The sequence below is a fragment of the Pituophis catenifer genome, unplaced genomic scaffold (genome assembly GCF_029215685.1).
Source record: "Pituophis catenifer annectens isolate HBS135680 unplaced genomic scaffold, rPitCat1.0.hap2 SCAF_3, whole genome shotgun sequence".
Classification (NCBI taxonomy): Eukaryota; Metazoa; Chordata; class Lepidosauria; order Squamata; family Colubridae; genus Pituophis; species Pituophis catenifer.
In genome coordinates, this window is record NW_027256883.1 from 103,195,811 (window position 1) to 103,210,506 (window position 14,696).

The window sequence follows — 14,696 nt, forward strand, 5'->3', positions numbered from 1 at the left end:
ATGAAGCGTGTATAAGCACACCAACGTGCCTACCATCCCTGTCCTAATGTTTTCTTTTATTCGTATCCTTTTCATGTATTTATAATTATGTTTACAGTTGTATCTGTCATAAAATACATGCTTGATGAAATAAATAAATAAATAAATAAATAAATAAATAAATAAATAAATAAATAAGGGGTGTAGGGGGGTACAGCACAGTCCCCCGTGGCCTGTTTTTGCTCCCAAGGGGCTGCAGGGAGGCCTAGCCAGTAAGGCTGGGCCACTCAATTGATCTATTTGCTGCCTCCCAGCCGATCGGTGTGATGGGTCTATTGCTGTCTCCCAGGTGATTGATGTAGTCGGTCTATTGTTGCCTCCCAGGTGATCGGCTGGGTCTTCTTGTTGCCCTGCACAGGAGAACGGAGCTGGAAAGCAGATTAGTGGGGTGGGGAGGGAATGGAATGGAATGGAATGGGGATTTTGCAGTATCCTTCCCCCAGGAGTGGGGAGGGAATGGGGATTTTTGCAGTATCCTTCCCCCAGGAGTGGGGAGGGAATGGGGATTTTGCAGTATCCTTCCCCTGCCATGCCCACCAAGCCATGCTCACAGAACCCATAGTAAAAATTTTTGAATCCCACCACTGGAGTGAAGGAAACAATGATAGTATGGGCTAAAAATTTTGGTTATACTATAGAATTAGATAAATGGCAGAAATTGTGGGATAGGAATTATAAACTAACAATGTCAACTGCATATAAAGAAAATTTATGTAAAATGTTTTATAGATGGCACTTTTCACTGGCAAGATTGGCAAAGATGTTTAAGGACATGTCTGCTAAATGTTGGAAGTGTAATCAGACACCAGGTTCGTATTATCATGTGTGGTGGACATGCCCAAAGGCAAAAAAAATTGGACAAAAATACATACATGGTTAGAAAAATGGTAAAGCAACACATAGATCTAAAACCAGAAATATTTTTGTTGGGTATTTTACCAGAAAAATATGATAAAGGGAATACATATTTAATTTTACATGTGTTAACAGTAGCTAGAATTACGTTTGCACTATGGTGGAAAAACGAAGAGATCCCTGCAGAGGAAAACGTAATTAAAAAAATACTAGAATGTGCAGAAATGGATAGATTAACACTTAAAATTAAGGAGAAGGAAGAAACTGAATACTTTATAACATGGGATTTATTTTATCAATGGCTAACTAGCAGAAACAGAAGTTAGAAATGTGGAAGTGTAATAGAACGATTAATTATATAAGGAAGGTCCACTGAAATGGAAAACTATTATTATGTGACTAATAATGTAGTATTGTTTTTATTATGATTATTACTGTTCATAAGTAACTGTACTCAGACAATACATTGTTTATGTAGATATTGATTTTTTAATATTTAATAAAACCTTTTTAAAACTTAAAAAAAAGACTTCTGGAACATTGCTTGGACAGATGAGACCTAAGTGGAGAAAATTGGCCATAATGCACAGAACCACATTTGGCAAAAACGAAACGTACAAATAAGCACAAATATCTCATATCAACTGTCAAGCATGGTTGGGGGTGTGTGATTATTGGGCTTGTTTTGCAGCCACAAGACCCGGCCACTTTGCAGTCATTGAGTCGACCCTGAACGCCTCTGGATCCCCAACCCCCAGCTGCAGCACACTACCAGGCCATGGCCTATTCAGAACTGGGCTGTCCGAGAGACATACATGGTGCATACATGCAGTTCCATTTGGGCGTGTGGTGCCCCTTTTGCTTGAGTGGAGCTGTGCACACATCGGCCTGCTGCTCACGTGGCCTGGTTCCCCTCTCCACCACCACCACCACCACCACCACCACCCCAGCCAGGCTGCCAAGCCATCTGCTTCCTAGGCTCCAAAAGCAGAGTGGTAAGAGCAGAGACTGAGTGGGACTCACCGAGGCTGCCTGTGCAGGATAGTCGACCCACTTTTGGAAGGTCTGACAACCTCGGTGAGACTGAAGGAGCACGAGACCACGGCCCCAAAAGCTCTTCTCTGCGCCAAAAACTTTTACAAACTGACAGAAGGCTTCGGGGGAGTGATATCATGCTGCTTCAGGCCTTCCATTCTTTTGCAAAAGTTTTTGGCATGCAGCATGGAGAAGCTTGAAGGAGTGTGAAACCGCACTCCAAAGACTTCTTTCTCATATGAGTGGAGCTTCAAGTACACATGCTACCTCACCACTTACACAGCCCCATTCCCCTCTTCCCCCCTCAGCCAGCCGCCAAGCCACAAAGGTTGGGACCACTGTTCTAGAGTCAAATGTGAGGACAAATGTCAAATAGCTAAAGCTTGTCTGGTATTGGGTCATGCAACAGGACAACGATCCCAAATCCCAAATGTAGCAAATCTACAACAGAATGGCTAAGAAAGAAAAGAATCAAGCTGTAACAATGGCCCAGCCAAAGTCCAGACCTCAACCCAATTGAAAAGCTGTGGCAGGACCTCAAGAGATCTGTGCAAAAACAAATGCCAAGAACCTCAATGAACTAAAGCAATGTTGTAAAGAAGAATGGGCCAAAATTCTTCCACAATGATGTGAGAGACTGATAAAGTCATGCAGAAAACAATTACTTCAAGTTATTGGTGCTAAAAGTGGTTCTACACGCTATTGGTGTACTTATTGGTGTACTATAAGGTGTACTTAGTTTTTCACACATGACTTCTCAATGTTGGCTTTCTCTTTGTAAAAAAATGATGACATGGTGTTTTACTGTGATGTTTACTGTGTTTTACATGATTTTTACTGTGTCTTGATAGGTAAAACCATAGAACTCAAAGAGGGTGCACTTTCTTTTTCACATGACTACATTAAGAAATTGATATGATTTATAAAGCAAAATTTTAAACTGCAGAAAAGAACTGATCAACTTATATGTCAGAATAGCTAAAACTACAATAAATGCTACTATTTGAATATCAAAAGCTATCAGCGCTAATTGGAATACATATCATTTATGGACTGTTTGATAAAGTGTTTATAATTCTATATCATTATTTTTGTGTCTTATTGTGCTACAAGCAGACTTATTTTACTAATTCACACAATTATTTCTAGCCTAATCACAAATCCTAAAAAAATAAGGGGACAGCGCGATGGCTGATCTGATCAAAAGCAGTTCCAATGTTTTCCAACTTACATTTATAGGTCTATTTTTAAATATATTTTATGTATCAATGTCCTCAATTTTGCATAAAATCATGCAAGAGAGTCTGCTGCCTGGTAAGCCTTTATTTTTGTGAATGAAGCCTTCCAGAGCAAACTTATATTAGATTACACATATTGTGAAAATCTTGGCTCTACTCATTTAATTTGATGATCAGATGAAGTATCACAAATATTTATACTAAGACAAATATTCCTCTTCCCTCAAGAACCATCAGTTCCACAAGGCAAAAAGGACAGGAGCATTTACAGGTGACAACCAGAAATATTCCACCAAATTATATTGCATGTAGCCCATGCTTAGCCCAAAGACCACATCTGTTACATTATGTCTGCCAAGCATGACCCTAGAGATTCCCACAATGAAGGTCCAAAGTACAACCAGCACTTTCAGAGGGATTGCAAGTACAAGATGATGTAGTATAAATCTGCACACCATGGAGGCTCTGGTAGCATGGCCTGAAGGAAAGGAATATTTGTCCACAGAGACAGTGGCAAACATATCCATCTTGTTGTGGACTGGACGTCTTCGTTTCACCAGTCCTTTTACTGCTGCCACCAAAACTAGATCAAGAATCAGAGCTGTGAGATAAGGCAGAGAAACAACTTTCAGATATTTTAAAAAGAAATACTATAAATTACAAAGCTTCAAACCCAACAAATAACAATATTGCCAGTGAATTCACTTTTCAAATGTAGAAATGTTCAAATTACCTTATTTTAGGTTTTAGTGAAGTCTATTCAAATAACAGGATTCAGTGTGGCTTTTGCAGCAGCACTGTAGATTTACAATCATATAACTACTATGAATTTCCATACCTGAGAAATTACACTTCTCAATATTCTGACCCAGAAACTTTATGCATATTTCCACATCTAGGTCCACTTCACCACAGTGCTCATTTGTCTAGGTACCTCTGGACTCATTATGTCTACACAGAGAAAGTGCTGGGTCTTATCCAGTGGTGAAATCTAAAATTTGTTACTACTGGTTCTGTGGGCGTGGCTTGGTGGAGGGGTGTAATGTGACTGGGTGGGCGTGTCCAATTTCTTTTTAACTTTTAAAACCATTTTTTCTACAACCTCTTCAGCAGAGGTTGTAAAAAAATGCTTTCAAACGGCTCTGATGATCCCAGCTGAGTTGCCTGATCGTCAGAGGCTTTTTTTCTTTTAAAAGCCTCTGCCGAGCAGGCAACTCAGCTTGGATCGTCAGAGGCTTTTAAAAGAAAAAAAGCTCTGCTGATCAGGCAACTCAGCTAGGATCATCAGAGGCTTTTTTTTTTTACTTTTAAAAGCATTTTTTCAGTTGAAGAGGTTGTAGAAAAATGCTTTTAAAAATTAAAAAAAAAAGCCTCTGATGATTGCGCGGCTCAGCTGGGCATTGGGGGAGGGGGGGAGGGATTTTTGCTACCGATTCTCCGAATCACCTGCCTCCATCGCTACCAGATCGGGTGATCTGGTCCGAACCGGGAGCATTTCACCCCTGGTCTTATCAAAACCCAGATGCCTGCGTAGTCCCTCCTGACTTTGTGGTCAGGCCAGTCAGCTGCCATTTCCCACTCTAGCTATAATTGAAATACAATACAGGAATTTCTTTTTAACAGGCAGCACTACAGGTAATCCTTGACTTATATGACGACAATTGACTCCATAATTTCTGCTGCTAAGTGAGACATTTGCTAAGTGAATTTTGCCCCATTTTACAACCTTTCTTACCATAATTGTTAAGTGAAACACTGCAGTTGTTTAGTAACACAGGGTTTTTTGTTTTTGTTTTTTTTTTGCTTTAATTTATATGCCGCCCTTCTCCGGAGACTCAGGGCGGCTTACAATGTGTTAAGCAATAGCCTTCATACTTTTGTATATTTATACAAAGTCAGCTTTGCCCCCACAATCTGGGTCCTCATTTTACCTACCTTTCAAAGGATGGAAGGCTGAGTCAACCTTGAGCCTTGTGAGATTTGAACTTGCAGTAATTGCAAGCAGATGTTAATAACAGTGCTTTAGTCCACTGAATTACAGGCTCTCTAAGTGAATCTTGTTAAGTGAATCTGACTTTCTCATTGACTTTGCTTGTCAGAGGGCTACAAAAGGTGATCACATGATTCCAGGACACTGCAATAGTCATAAATATGAACCAGTTGACAAGCATCAGAATTTTGATCAGATGACCTGGGGATGCTGCAACGGTTGTAAGTGTGAAAAATGGTCATAAGTCACTTTTTCAGTGTCGTCGTAACTTTAAACAGTCACTAAATGAATTGTTGTAAGTAAGGACTACCTGTATTCATAGGCTGCTTCTTCCCATCTGTCTCCCATAGCCTTTTTCTAATGCTGGAATCAACTGCTACCATCACCAGCTCCTCATGTCATGGTAGACTTGGAAAGCAGTCTGTTGCTGTTGCCGTTAGTTAAATGGAAGTATCTTGGGACATCATGCCTCTTCTCATTCAACTCAACCATTTTAAGGGCAGCAGGCCAGGAAGCAAAGTAGACTGTTATCACCCTGCCTTCTACTCAGTCTTAGAGGACTTTTTAGGTTTGAAACTGTATATTACACAGTTCAAAAGCTTGATATAGCCCATTTCTAAAAATGTGCAAAAAGATTCTGAATGTCCTACAAAATACCAATAGTGCCATAATTTTGGTGCCTGTTGAATTTGGAGTAAAAAATGTCCTACAATCCATAGTTTAGGGAGACTCCTAACTCAGCTCCAATACTTTTCTAAATCTGAAATTATCCTTAGAGTCTTGATTATAATTGTCCTGTTGTGCTTTCCAAAGCTAATGAGTGATTGACAATACACAACACTCTTTCAACAGTGTATGTAATTGCACTATTCTGAAGAAAAAAACAAAGTGAATGAAGTAGGTTGTGTATAATATGTACCAAGGAATTAGCCAAGAACATTAAAACTATTAATTAAGTCAAACACTACAGCATCTTTTGGAGAAATTGAAATAAGCAAACGAATCTTAAGAAAAGCAGCAGATCCAAGAACCTTTTTCTACTGTTCTGCAGCAAACTCATTTTACAGCAAGATGGAAGCCTGAAGTTCTTTAGCACAATAAAGATGATTTTTCAATCTTTTTGTAATGAATGTATTAATGAATGTGTATTTGAAACACATTCCAATCTTTTAATGGCTTTTCAAAAGTTAAGAAGTTCAGTATTAAATAGCAAAGATTTATTAATGCCATACATTTCCACAGTAGTTAAGGATGTCTTCAAGTGTGAAGAGGTGCTATTACTATCTTTACTGTACATTCTTGCCCTAGCATGTGCACACGGGTTAAGGAAAAACCCCAAAGGAACTTAATATGTATCCTTGTAAAGTACCTGTTAGAGCCTATATATGCACCAAATAATAATTGTGTCCAAACATGGGCTGAATGTAATGCAAAGGGTCACAGTGCAATGGTCCTTTGGCAAATAAGAATATTTGGAGGGTTGTGGTAACTCTTTGAGCTTTTTGTATTACGTATGCCATGCGTAGCTTGCATATTATGACACAAAATACGATTTTAAGATACTTAAATTACTTGACCTGCTCTATTGAATGATTATTTCATTTCCAGATGTGTGTTTTAGGGTATTTTGTAAACAGCAGTACTTTAGTTTTATTTTAATTAATTCCTAGGGCTTCTGCATTACAGGGATCAACCAAAGCACAAAATACTGTTTTTAAACTAATTTGAATCTGGGAGAACAGTACTACATCATGTCCATATAAAAGAATTTCCACTATTATGGAAACTATCTACAAAGAAAATCAAAGGATAGAAAGGTGAAAGTATTATTCTTATCTCTATCAGTTTACTGTGATATTATTCACGTCTTGAGCCAATAATCACAAGAGAAAGAAGTAACAAATATAAGGAACAAAACCTCCACTGGCTAAGGCAAACAAGGCTCTTACCAAAGAGTAGATTGAGCAGCACCTCACGACTTGCTGAGCTGCCACTTCTGTAAAGCCCGTACAATGTACCAGTTAGCCAAGGAATTCCATGTCCTGACACCTCTATGACCATCATGACAGGACGGACACTGCCCCATGGAGAATTCTCTCCAGCGCATACACCCAGTAGTTTAGAGGCCCACAAATCAACAGCCAAAAGAGAATGCAGGGCAATACCCCAGAAAGAAGGATTGAGCTTCATAGAGTCCTCTTTGGGTAAAGCCTGTTGAGGGCCAGTACTAGTAGGAGAGTCTTTATGATGAGACATATTTTCTGGGAATATTGGGCCTCTCTGATTTGTCAATGACAAGAACTCTAGTCTACTGCCATAAGCCCGTCTCTCATGTATGCTCTTTGGACTGTTCCTAGGACTTGGCATGATGATGCTGATATAGCTTATCTGTGGAAGAAGAAGAAAAAGTTTGTTGCATCAATCCACATTTCTATACCTAGAATCATACAGATGGAAGAGGCTATGTAGGCCATCAAGTCCAGCCATGTGCTCTATATAGGAATCCAAACTATGCTTCCTCTTGAATTCATCCAAAGGGAAGCCCACACACTAAGCAATTGTTAAACTGCTCTTAATATTAGCAAAGTTTTTTTCCCCTAACATTCATTGCAATTGATATCTGCCTTCTTATAACTTAAATTCATTATTCTATGACCTATAGAAATGAAAATGACATCTTTCAAGTATATGGACAGCTCCATTACAGGTGATCTTTAATTAACGATCACTCATTCAGCAACCATTCAAATTTGTGAAGGAGCAAATTTGAACAAATAGTATCTACAAATGGTCCTCAATGTTCTGGCCATTTCAGCACCTTCACAATCATGTGATCATGATATTGGTGCTCAGTAGCCAGCCTAGATTTCTGACTGTTGCAGTGTCCCACAGTCACACGATAACAATTTGCAACCTTTCCTTTCGGCTTCCGACAAGCAAAGTCAATGGGGAAACCAGCAGGAAGTCAGAAGCTGCAGTCATATGAGGTCCTTGTTTGATGACTTTCATGGTCCTTGCAATTGGAGACTGCTGGAAGTCATTGCTACGCAGCATGGTCAAATGACTTCACACTTTATGATCACCTCACTTAGTGATTGAATTCGGGTCCAAATTACAATTATTTAGCTAGGACTACCTGTACATACACTTTTGTCACTTTTCTCAGGATCAAATACCAAGCTCCTTTAATTTATCTACATAGGATATAGAGTTGTGCTCATAAGTTTACATACCCTGGCAGAATTTATGATTTCTTGGCCATTTTACAGAGACTATGAATGATAACACAAAAACTTTTCTTTCACTCGTGGTTAGTGTTTGGCTGAAGCCATTTATTATCAATCAACTGTGTTTACTCTTTTTCAATCATAATGTTAACAGAAACTACTCAAATGACCTTGATCACAAGTTTACATACCCCAGTTCTTAATACGATGTATTGCCCCCTTTAACATCAATGACAGCTTAAAGTCTTTTGTGGTATGTGTTGATGAGGTTCTTTATCTTCTCAGATGGTAAAGCTGCCCATTCTTCCTGGCAAAAAGCCTCCAGGTCCTGTAAATTCTTGGGCAGTCTTGCATGAACTGCACGTTTGAGATCTCCCCTGAGTGGCTCGAGATCTCCCCTGAGTGGCTCAATAATATTGAGATCAGGAGACTGAGATGGCCACTCCAGACCTTTACTTTATTCTGCTGTAGCCAATGAGAGGTCGACTTGGCCTTGTGTTTAGGATCATTGTCATGTTGGAATGTCCAAGTACATCCCATGCGCAGCTTCCGGGCTGATGAATGCAAATTGTCCTCCAGTATCTTTTGATAACATATTGCATTTATCGTGCCATCAATTCTGACCAAATTTCCTGTGCCTTGGTAGCTCACACATCCCCAAAACATCAGCGATCCACCTCCGTGTTTCACAGTAGGAATGGTGTACTTTTCACCATAGGCCTTGTTGACCCCTTTCCAAATGTAGCGTTTATGGTTGTGGCTGAAAAGCTCAATTTTGGTCTCATCACTCCAAATGACTTTGTGCCAGAAGGTTTGAGGCTTGTCTCTGTGCTGTTTGGCGTATTGTAAGCAGGATTCTTTGTGGCATTTGCATAGTAATGGCTTTCTTCTGGTGACTCGACCATGCAGCCCATCTTTCTTCCAGTGCCTCCTTATTGTGCAACTTGCAACAGCCACACCACATGTTTTCAGAGTCCTGTATTTCACCTGAAGTTATTTGTGGGTTTTTCTTTGCATCCCGAACAATTTTCGTGGCAGTTGTGGCTGAAAGTTTAGTTAGTCCCCCTGACCGTGGTTTGGTTTCAACAGAACTCCTCATTTTCCACTTCTTGATTAGAGTTTGAACACTGCTGATTGGCATTCTCAATTCCTTAGATATCTTTTTATATCCCTTTCCTGTTTTATAAAGTTCAACTACCTTTTCCTTCAGATCCTTTGACAATTCTTTTGCTTTCCCCATGACTCAGAATCCAGAAACGTCAGTGCAGCACTGGATGAAGGATGCAAGGGTCTGTCAGAAGGCCAAAAACTGATTGACCTTTTATACACACACACTAGTTACATGCAAACAGATCACAGGTGAGGATGGTTACCTTTAATAGTCATTCACACCTCTTTGTGTCAACCTGTGTGTATGTTATCAGGCCACAATCACCAGGGAATGTAAACTTTTGATCAGGGTCATTTGGGTAGCTTCTGTTGTCATGGTTGAAAAAGAGTAAGCTGATTGATAATAAATGGCTTCAGCCAAACACTAACCATGAGTGAAATAAAGGTTTTCGTGTTATCATTCATATTCTCTGAAAAATGGCCAGGAAATCATAAATTCTGCCAGGGTATGTAAACTTATGAGCACAACTGTAGTTTCCAATCCCTAGATCATTCTCACTGTCTTTTTCTGAACCTGTCTTTGAATCTTTCTTAAAGTACATTGCCCAAAACTGGACACAACACTTGAGATAAAATTGTACAAAGGCAAAAGAACTGCTTCCCATTTTGATAATTATATTTCAGTTGATGCAGCTCAAAATTGTATTTGACTATTTTGAAGCGACATTACACTGCTGCCTTATATTCATTTCATTAGTTTTATTTCTGCCTTCTTCAGTATTACTCTATTTATTTCACCCAAATATCAACCACACATTTGATAAACATTTACACCATCTACTTATACAAGCCATTAACAACAACAACAACAAAAAAGCACTGAAAAGACTATTGATTTTCCCCATTTTATTCGGAATGTATCTAAATATACTATTTTGTCATTGCATGCATTCTTTGCTAATATATGATTCTGGGCATTACCTTCTTGACATCACTCCAATAGTTACAGGTTGCCTATTTGTATTCCTATTTGTGACTTTTCTCTTTCTTTTATTTGTCCTTTTTTGTTTTTGGATGTTTACTAAGCTTTTTACATGGTCTATTTCTGCTGTCCTCCATTATTTTTTCCCTAATGGAATAATTCACAATTATCCTTCAATATTCAAAATTCTCAGAAAATTTGAACTTGTTTGCCCATTAGTTTTTTGTGCCATAGAATGCTACTTGTCACTGCTCTAAATATATTAAAATCTGCTATTTTAACAAGTCCCTAAAATGTTTTTGATAATTATACATTTTTGTTTTCCCTTAAAATTAAAAATGCTAACATTATATTGGCCCAATGTTTCTGCTAATTCCACTTGCTTCGCAAAGTTGTTCCTAGATTACTATTGAGTCAAAGATAACTGAGCTTCCTTCCTTCACAATTGAAGAAAAGTTATCAGCAAGACCAATTAGGATTTTTTGTAACATCTTGCTTGACAGAATTTGTCATCCAACAGACGTTGGGGTAATTAAGAGCTAGTTTGGTATAGTGGAGACTGCATGAAAGCCAGCTGAGTGACTTTGGGCTAATCATTCCATCTCATTCAACCCACTGCACAACCCTAAGGCAGCATATCGTTTCAAACTATGTGTAGTGCCTGGTGAAATCTCAGAAAGAGATGACAGGCAAGGGAATGGGAGAAGATGCCGATTCATATTTTAGGGGATGATATATTTAGATTCTGACTGTGTGCATGTATTTAAATTACCACATGGTTCAGATTAGTGTTTATTGGTAATCTAGGAAGTTAGCACCCACCCCTCTCCTAGGAGAATGAAATATTCTAGGAAATATTAAAAAGATAGAATATTATACCTCCTGGATGAGAAAAAGAGAAACATGCTCTTGGAAAGCAGCCCCCCTTTGCTAACAGCCCCAGGAAGACTGGTGCCAATCTATTTACAAGACAAAAGGCTGGGCCAGCTTATCTACAACACAAAAGACCTTCACCCTCAGGACATAATAGGATTAGCTCTCTATCCATCTCACCACATGGCACCTGGGAAGATTACATCACCCAACAAGATTCAACCAAGCATGGGACTCAAGACAACCTACCCCTGTATAGCCCCATGGGAGTCTGACAACCAATCAGGATACATTTCTTGCCACAGGAACAGGAAGCAAATTCAAAGCTGAACCAGGGTTTAAATCTCTCCCCCTCTCTCACCCATATGTTCTTTTTGCCAAGGACCTCAAACCATGTGGTCCTGTCCACATTAAACCATCTTCCATGCAGTCTCTATGTTTTCAGTGTCTTTCTTCGCACTTGGAACTGAACCCAGATGGACATTTCTTCCAACAGTAATAAATATGCATCACTGCACAGTCACATGTACACCCGTTTTTTGTAAGTTTGAATTGGTCCCTAAATTCATCACTTGATACTATGAAAACATTTTTGCTAATTATTAATTTCAATAATGTTAAATGCCAATTACTAACGTAAAGATGTTTATTTAACTTCATTATGATTAATGCATATTATAGAAAACAGCTCGGCCTCTAAGGAGGTTGTGAGCCTTCGAGTATGGTCGATTTAGGGTTAGCCCTACGCACATCCCAGGGATAACAAGGGGGAAGATAGCATCGGATCGCATTTCCCAGCGGCTCCTTTCCTCGTCTGACCAAGGACTACAGGACCCGCACTTCTCTCGTGTCTCGGTGGTCGCTCTGTAGGAACTCGCTACGTGATACCTTCCAAACCCACCGCCCGGCTAAAGCGCCGCCGCCACAACGTGACTGCTGTCAATGCCCGCCCACTATCGGCCCCCTCCAACCGTTTTTGCCCCACAATACCGAGCGGCCTTTAACTCGGCGCGGTCGCCCTCCTCTTCCACTTGTGCACCAGAAGAAGCCACGCCCGGACGGGGAAGTGGGATGGCGGGATTGAACGCATAGGAGACGTGAGAAGGCGTGCACATCCAACTACTTCCTTGTGGTATGTGGGCATGGGTATTTTTAAGTGTTTGATCATTTGATTTTGCCTTTCTTCGAAAGCGACGGATACGCGAAGATTTCAAAAATAGAATTTACAGCACTGTAATTACAGTAAAAATATGCTGTATGTTTCAAAATCAACACTGACTCCCTCGGTTAAGAAACGAAGATGAGCATCGCCCCCTAGAGCCCGACAGCGCGCGCATCATTGTAGAGATAGAATATTGATAGCTCAGGGTTGAACTATGGTTGAACACGTTTAATCACTGTGTTGACACTGGTACCTGTGTTGTCCTGAGCTGACAGAAAATATTTTCTATAAAGGTTTTGAAAGACATGCTTCGAAATTATAATGTCTGAATTCACTTATAAGTCACTTCCCCTTCCCCTTCCCCCAAAAAACCCATCACAGGATAGGGCAGCAATGTTTTTGTGGTGGACCAAAATCAGAAGGTATCTGGTAATAACTTGTAAGTTTAACCTATCTTATAAGTCATGGACTTTGAGATACAGCTGATAAACAGATAGAATTAAAGAAAACATTAAAAAAATAAAATTGGTTTTCAAAGGTAGGGGGTTGGATTAGAAGACCTCCAATCTTTCTTATTGTCCTGCAATTCTGTGATCGTGCATAGCTTGACTGATTCTGAACTACTGCAGAACCAAGTATTGATGATCCTTGAGTCAAATCCGAAATCCATTTCTAATTGTTAATTGCCTGTTTCTAATTTCTAATTTCCATTTCTAATTTCTAATTGCCTGTTAAGATGAAGATTGTTTTTATTATCAGAGTTGGTAGATTTTTGCTACCTCTAATCCTCAAGGATATTTTGGCATACATAATTTAAGGACTGCTGTATTTACCTATGTTTCCCATGTACAGCTGTTTCTAATTATTAATTAAACTATTGTGGGATTAGTTCTGTCCCACAATTGCGTTTGGACTTTGAAGGAAAGAGTTGGAAAGGAGAAACTGGTTATTTATGAACTTAAGGCACTTGTTAATAATCTTTCCTTAGTTTGAGAACTGTCAAGATGGTTCTTTTAAAAACCTCAAGGTTTTCAATATTTATCTGCAATATTTAAAAGATCAGATGACTCTCAGAGGCCCCATGTTATAATTTAATAAGATAGCTGAAAGGGCTGGACCAGGATGAAGTTCTCAGGTGACTAGTGCTAGTTGCTGCTACAGAAGGGATAGATTTAAGGAGACAGTCTGCACATAATTTGGGTGGTTAGGAGAATGAAAAGGGCCTGTCTCAGAATAGTTATGTGTAGAAAGTTAGCATCCACCCCCCTCGTAGAAGAATGAAATATTTTGAGAAATATTTAAAAAGGCAGGATAAAATATTTCCCCTAAAAGAGAAATAAAAATCTTAAGGGAGACCCCCAGCAGATATTTTGTGCGCATTGAGAAAGATTGGGCCAGCCTATCTACAAAACAAAAGACCTTCAGCTCCAGGGTGAAGGGATTGACACATGTCCCTTCAGGACATAATAGGATTAACCCACTAAGACACAGAGCTCACTACATTGCACAATCTCCTAAGTATATTGCATTACTCTCAGGAAACTTCAACCAAACATAGATTAGACAACCTACAGAGCCAGATATGACCCCTACATAACCCCTACATGGCCCCATGGGAGTTTGACAACAGCCAATAGAATACATGTTCTTGCACAGGAACAGGAAGCTCAAGTGCAAAGGCCAAGAGAAGGTATAAAAATCCTTCACTCTCAACTCCATGTGGTCAGCTGCCCAGAATCACAGGTACTTGGTGGTTCTGCTTCATCAATAAATGGACCCTCTTTCCAATCAGCCTCCAGCCTCCATTTTGTCTCCAGTGCCGTTCTCCTGGCTTGGAAATGAACCAGATCGATATTTTTTCCGACATATGGGGTCTTGCATGTTGATTTCTATGGTAGAACAGTTAGTAAGAGTAACATGTGGCTTTGGGGCTACTGTAAATCACAGGTACACTTTTTTCCTCTTTGGCCTCTGGTATTCTATGCCTTCCACTGCATGTTGTCTCAAGAACTTGGTCTGTCTTGCCAGCTTCGATCTGTGTCTAACTGCAAATGTAGTATAATTTGTTCAAAAACTTCTTTAAATCAGAAAGAACTGGATAAGCTGAGGCTTCTCTAGTTCAGATATGAAACACTGTACCTGCTTGCAGTGACAGGGAAAAAAGTCTAATCCCTACTCTTGTCCT

The 14,696-nt window shown here is 39.5% G+C and overlaps 2 protein-coding genes across 2 annotated transcripts in view; both read right to left on the reverse strand.

The window, feature by feature from the left end:
• Positions 1–12,372, reverse strand: part of PRKAB2 (protein kinase AMP-activated non-catalytic subunit beta 2) — a 106,034-nt gene extending 93,662 nt beyond the window's left edge. Inside the window, exon 1 of the mRNA XM_070939175.1 lies at positions 12,340–12,372. The gene's annotated coding sequence lies outside the window, so the exon portion shown is untranslated. The remainder of the gene's footprint in view (positions 1–12,339) is intronic.
• PLPP6 (phospholipid phosphatase 6) lies at positions 3,323–12,464 on the reverse strand. The gene is given in 4 exon segments (XM_070939173.1): positions 3,323–3,768; positions 7,107–7,545; positions 12,340–12,378; positions 12,381–12,464. Coding segments are annotated over 4 exon segments (930 nt in total). The 3' UTR covers positions 3,323–3,400.
• Between the last annotated feature and the right edge of the window lie 2,232 nt (positions 12,465–14,696).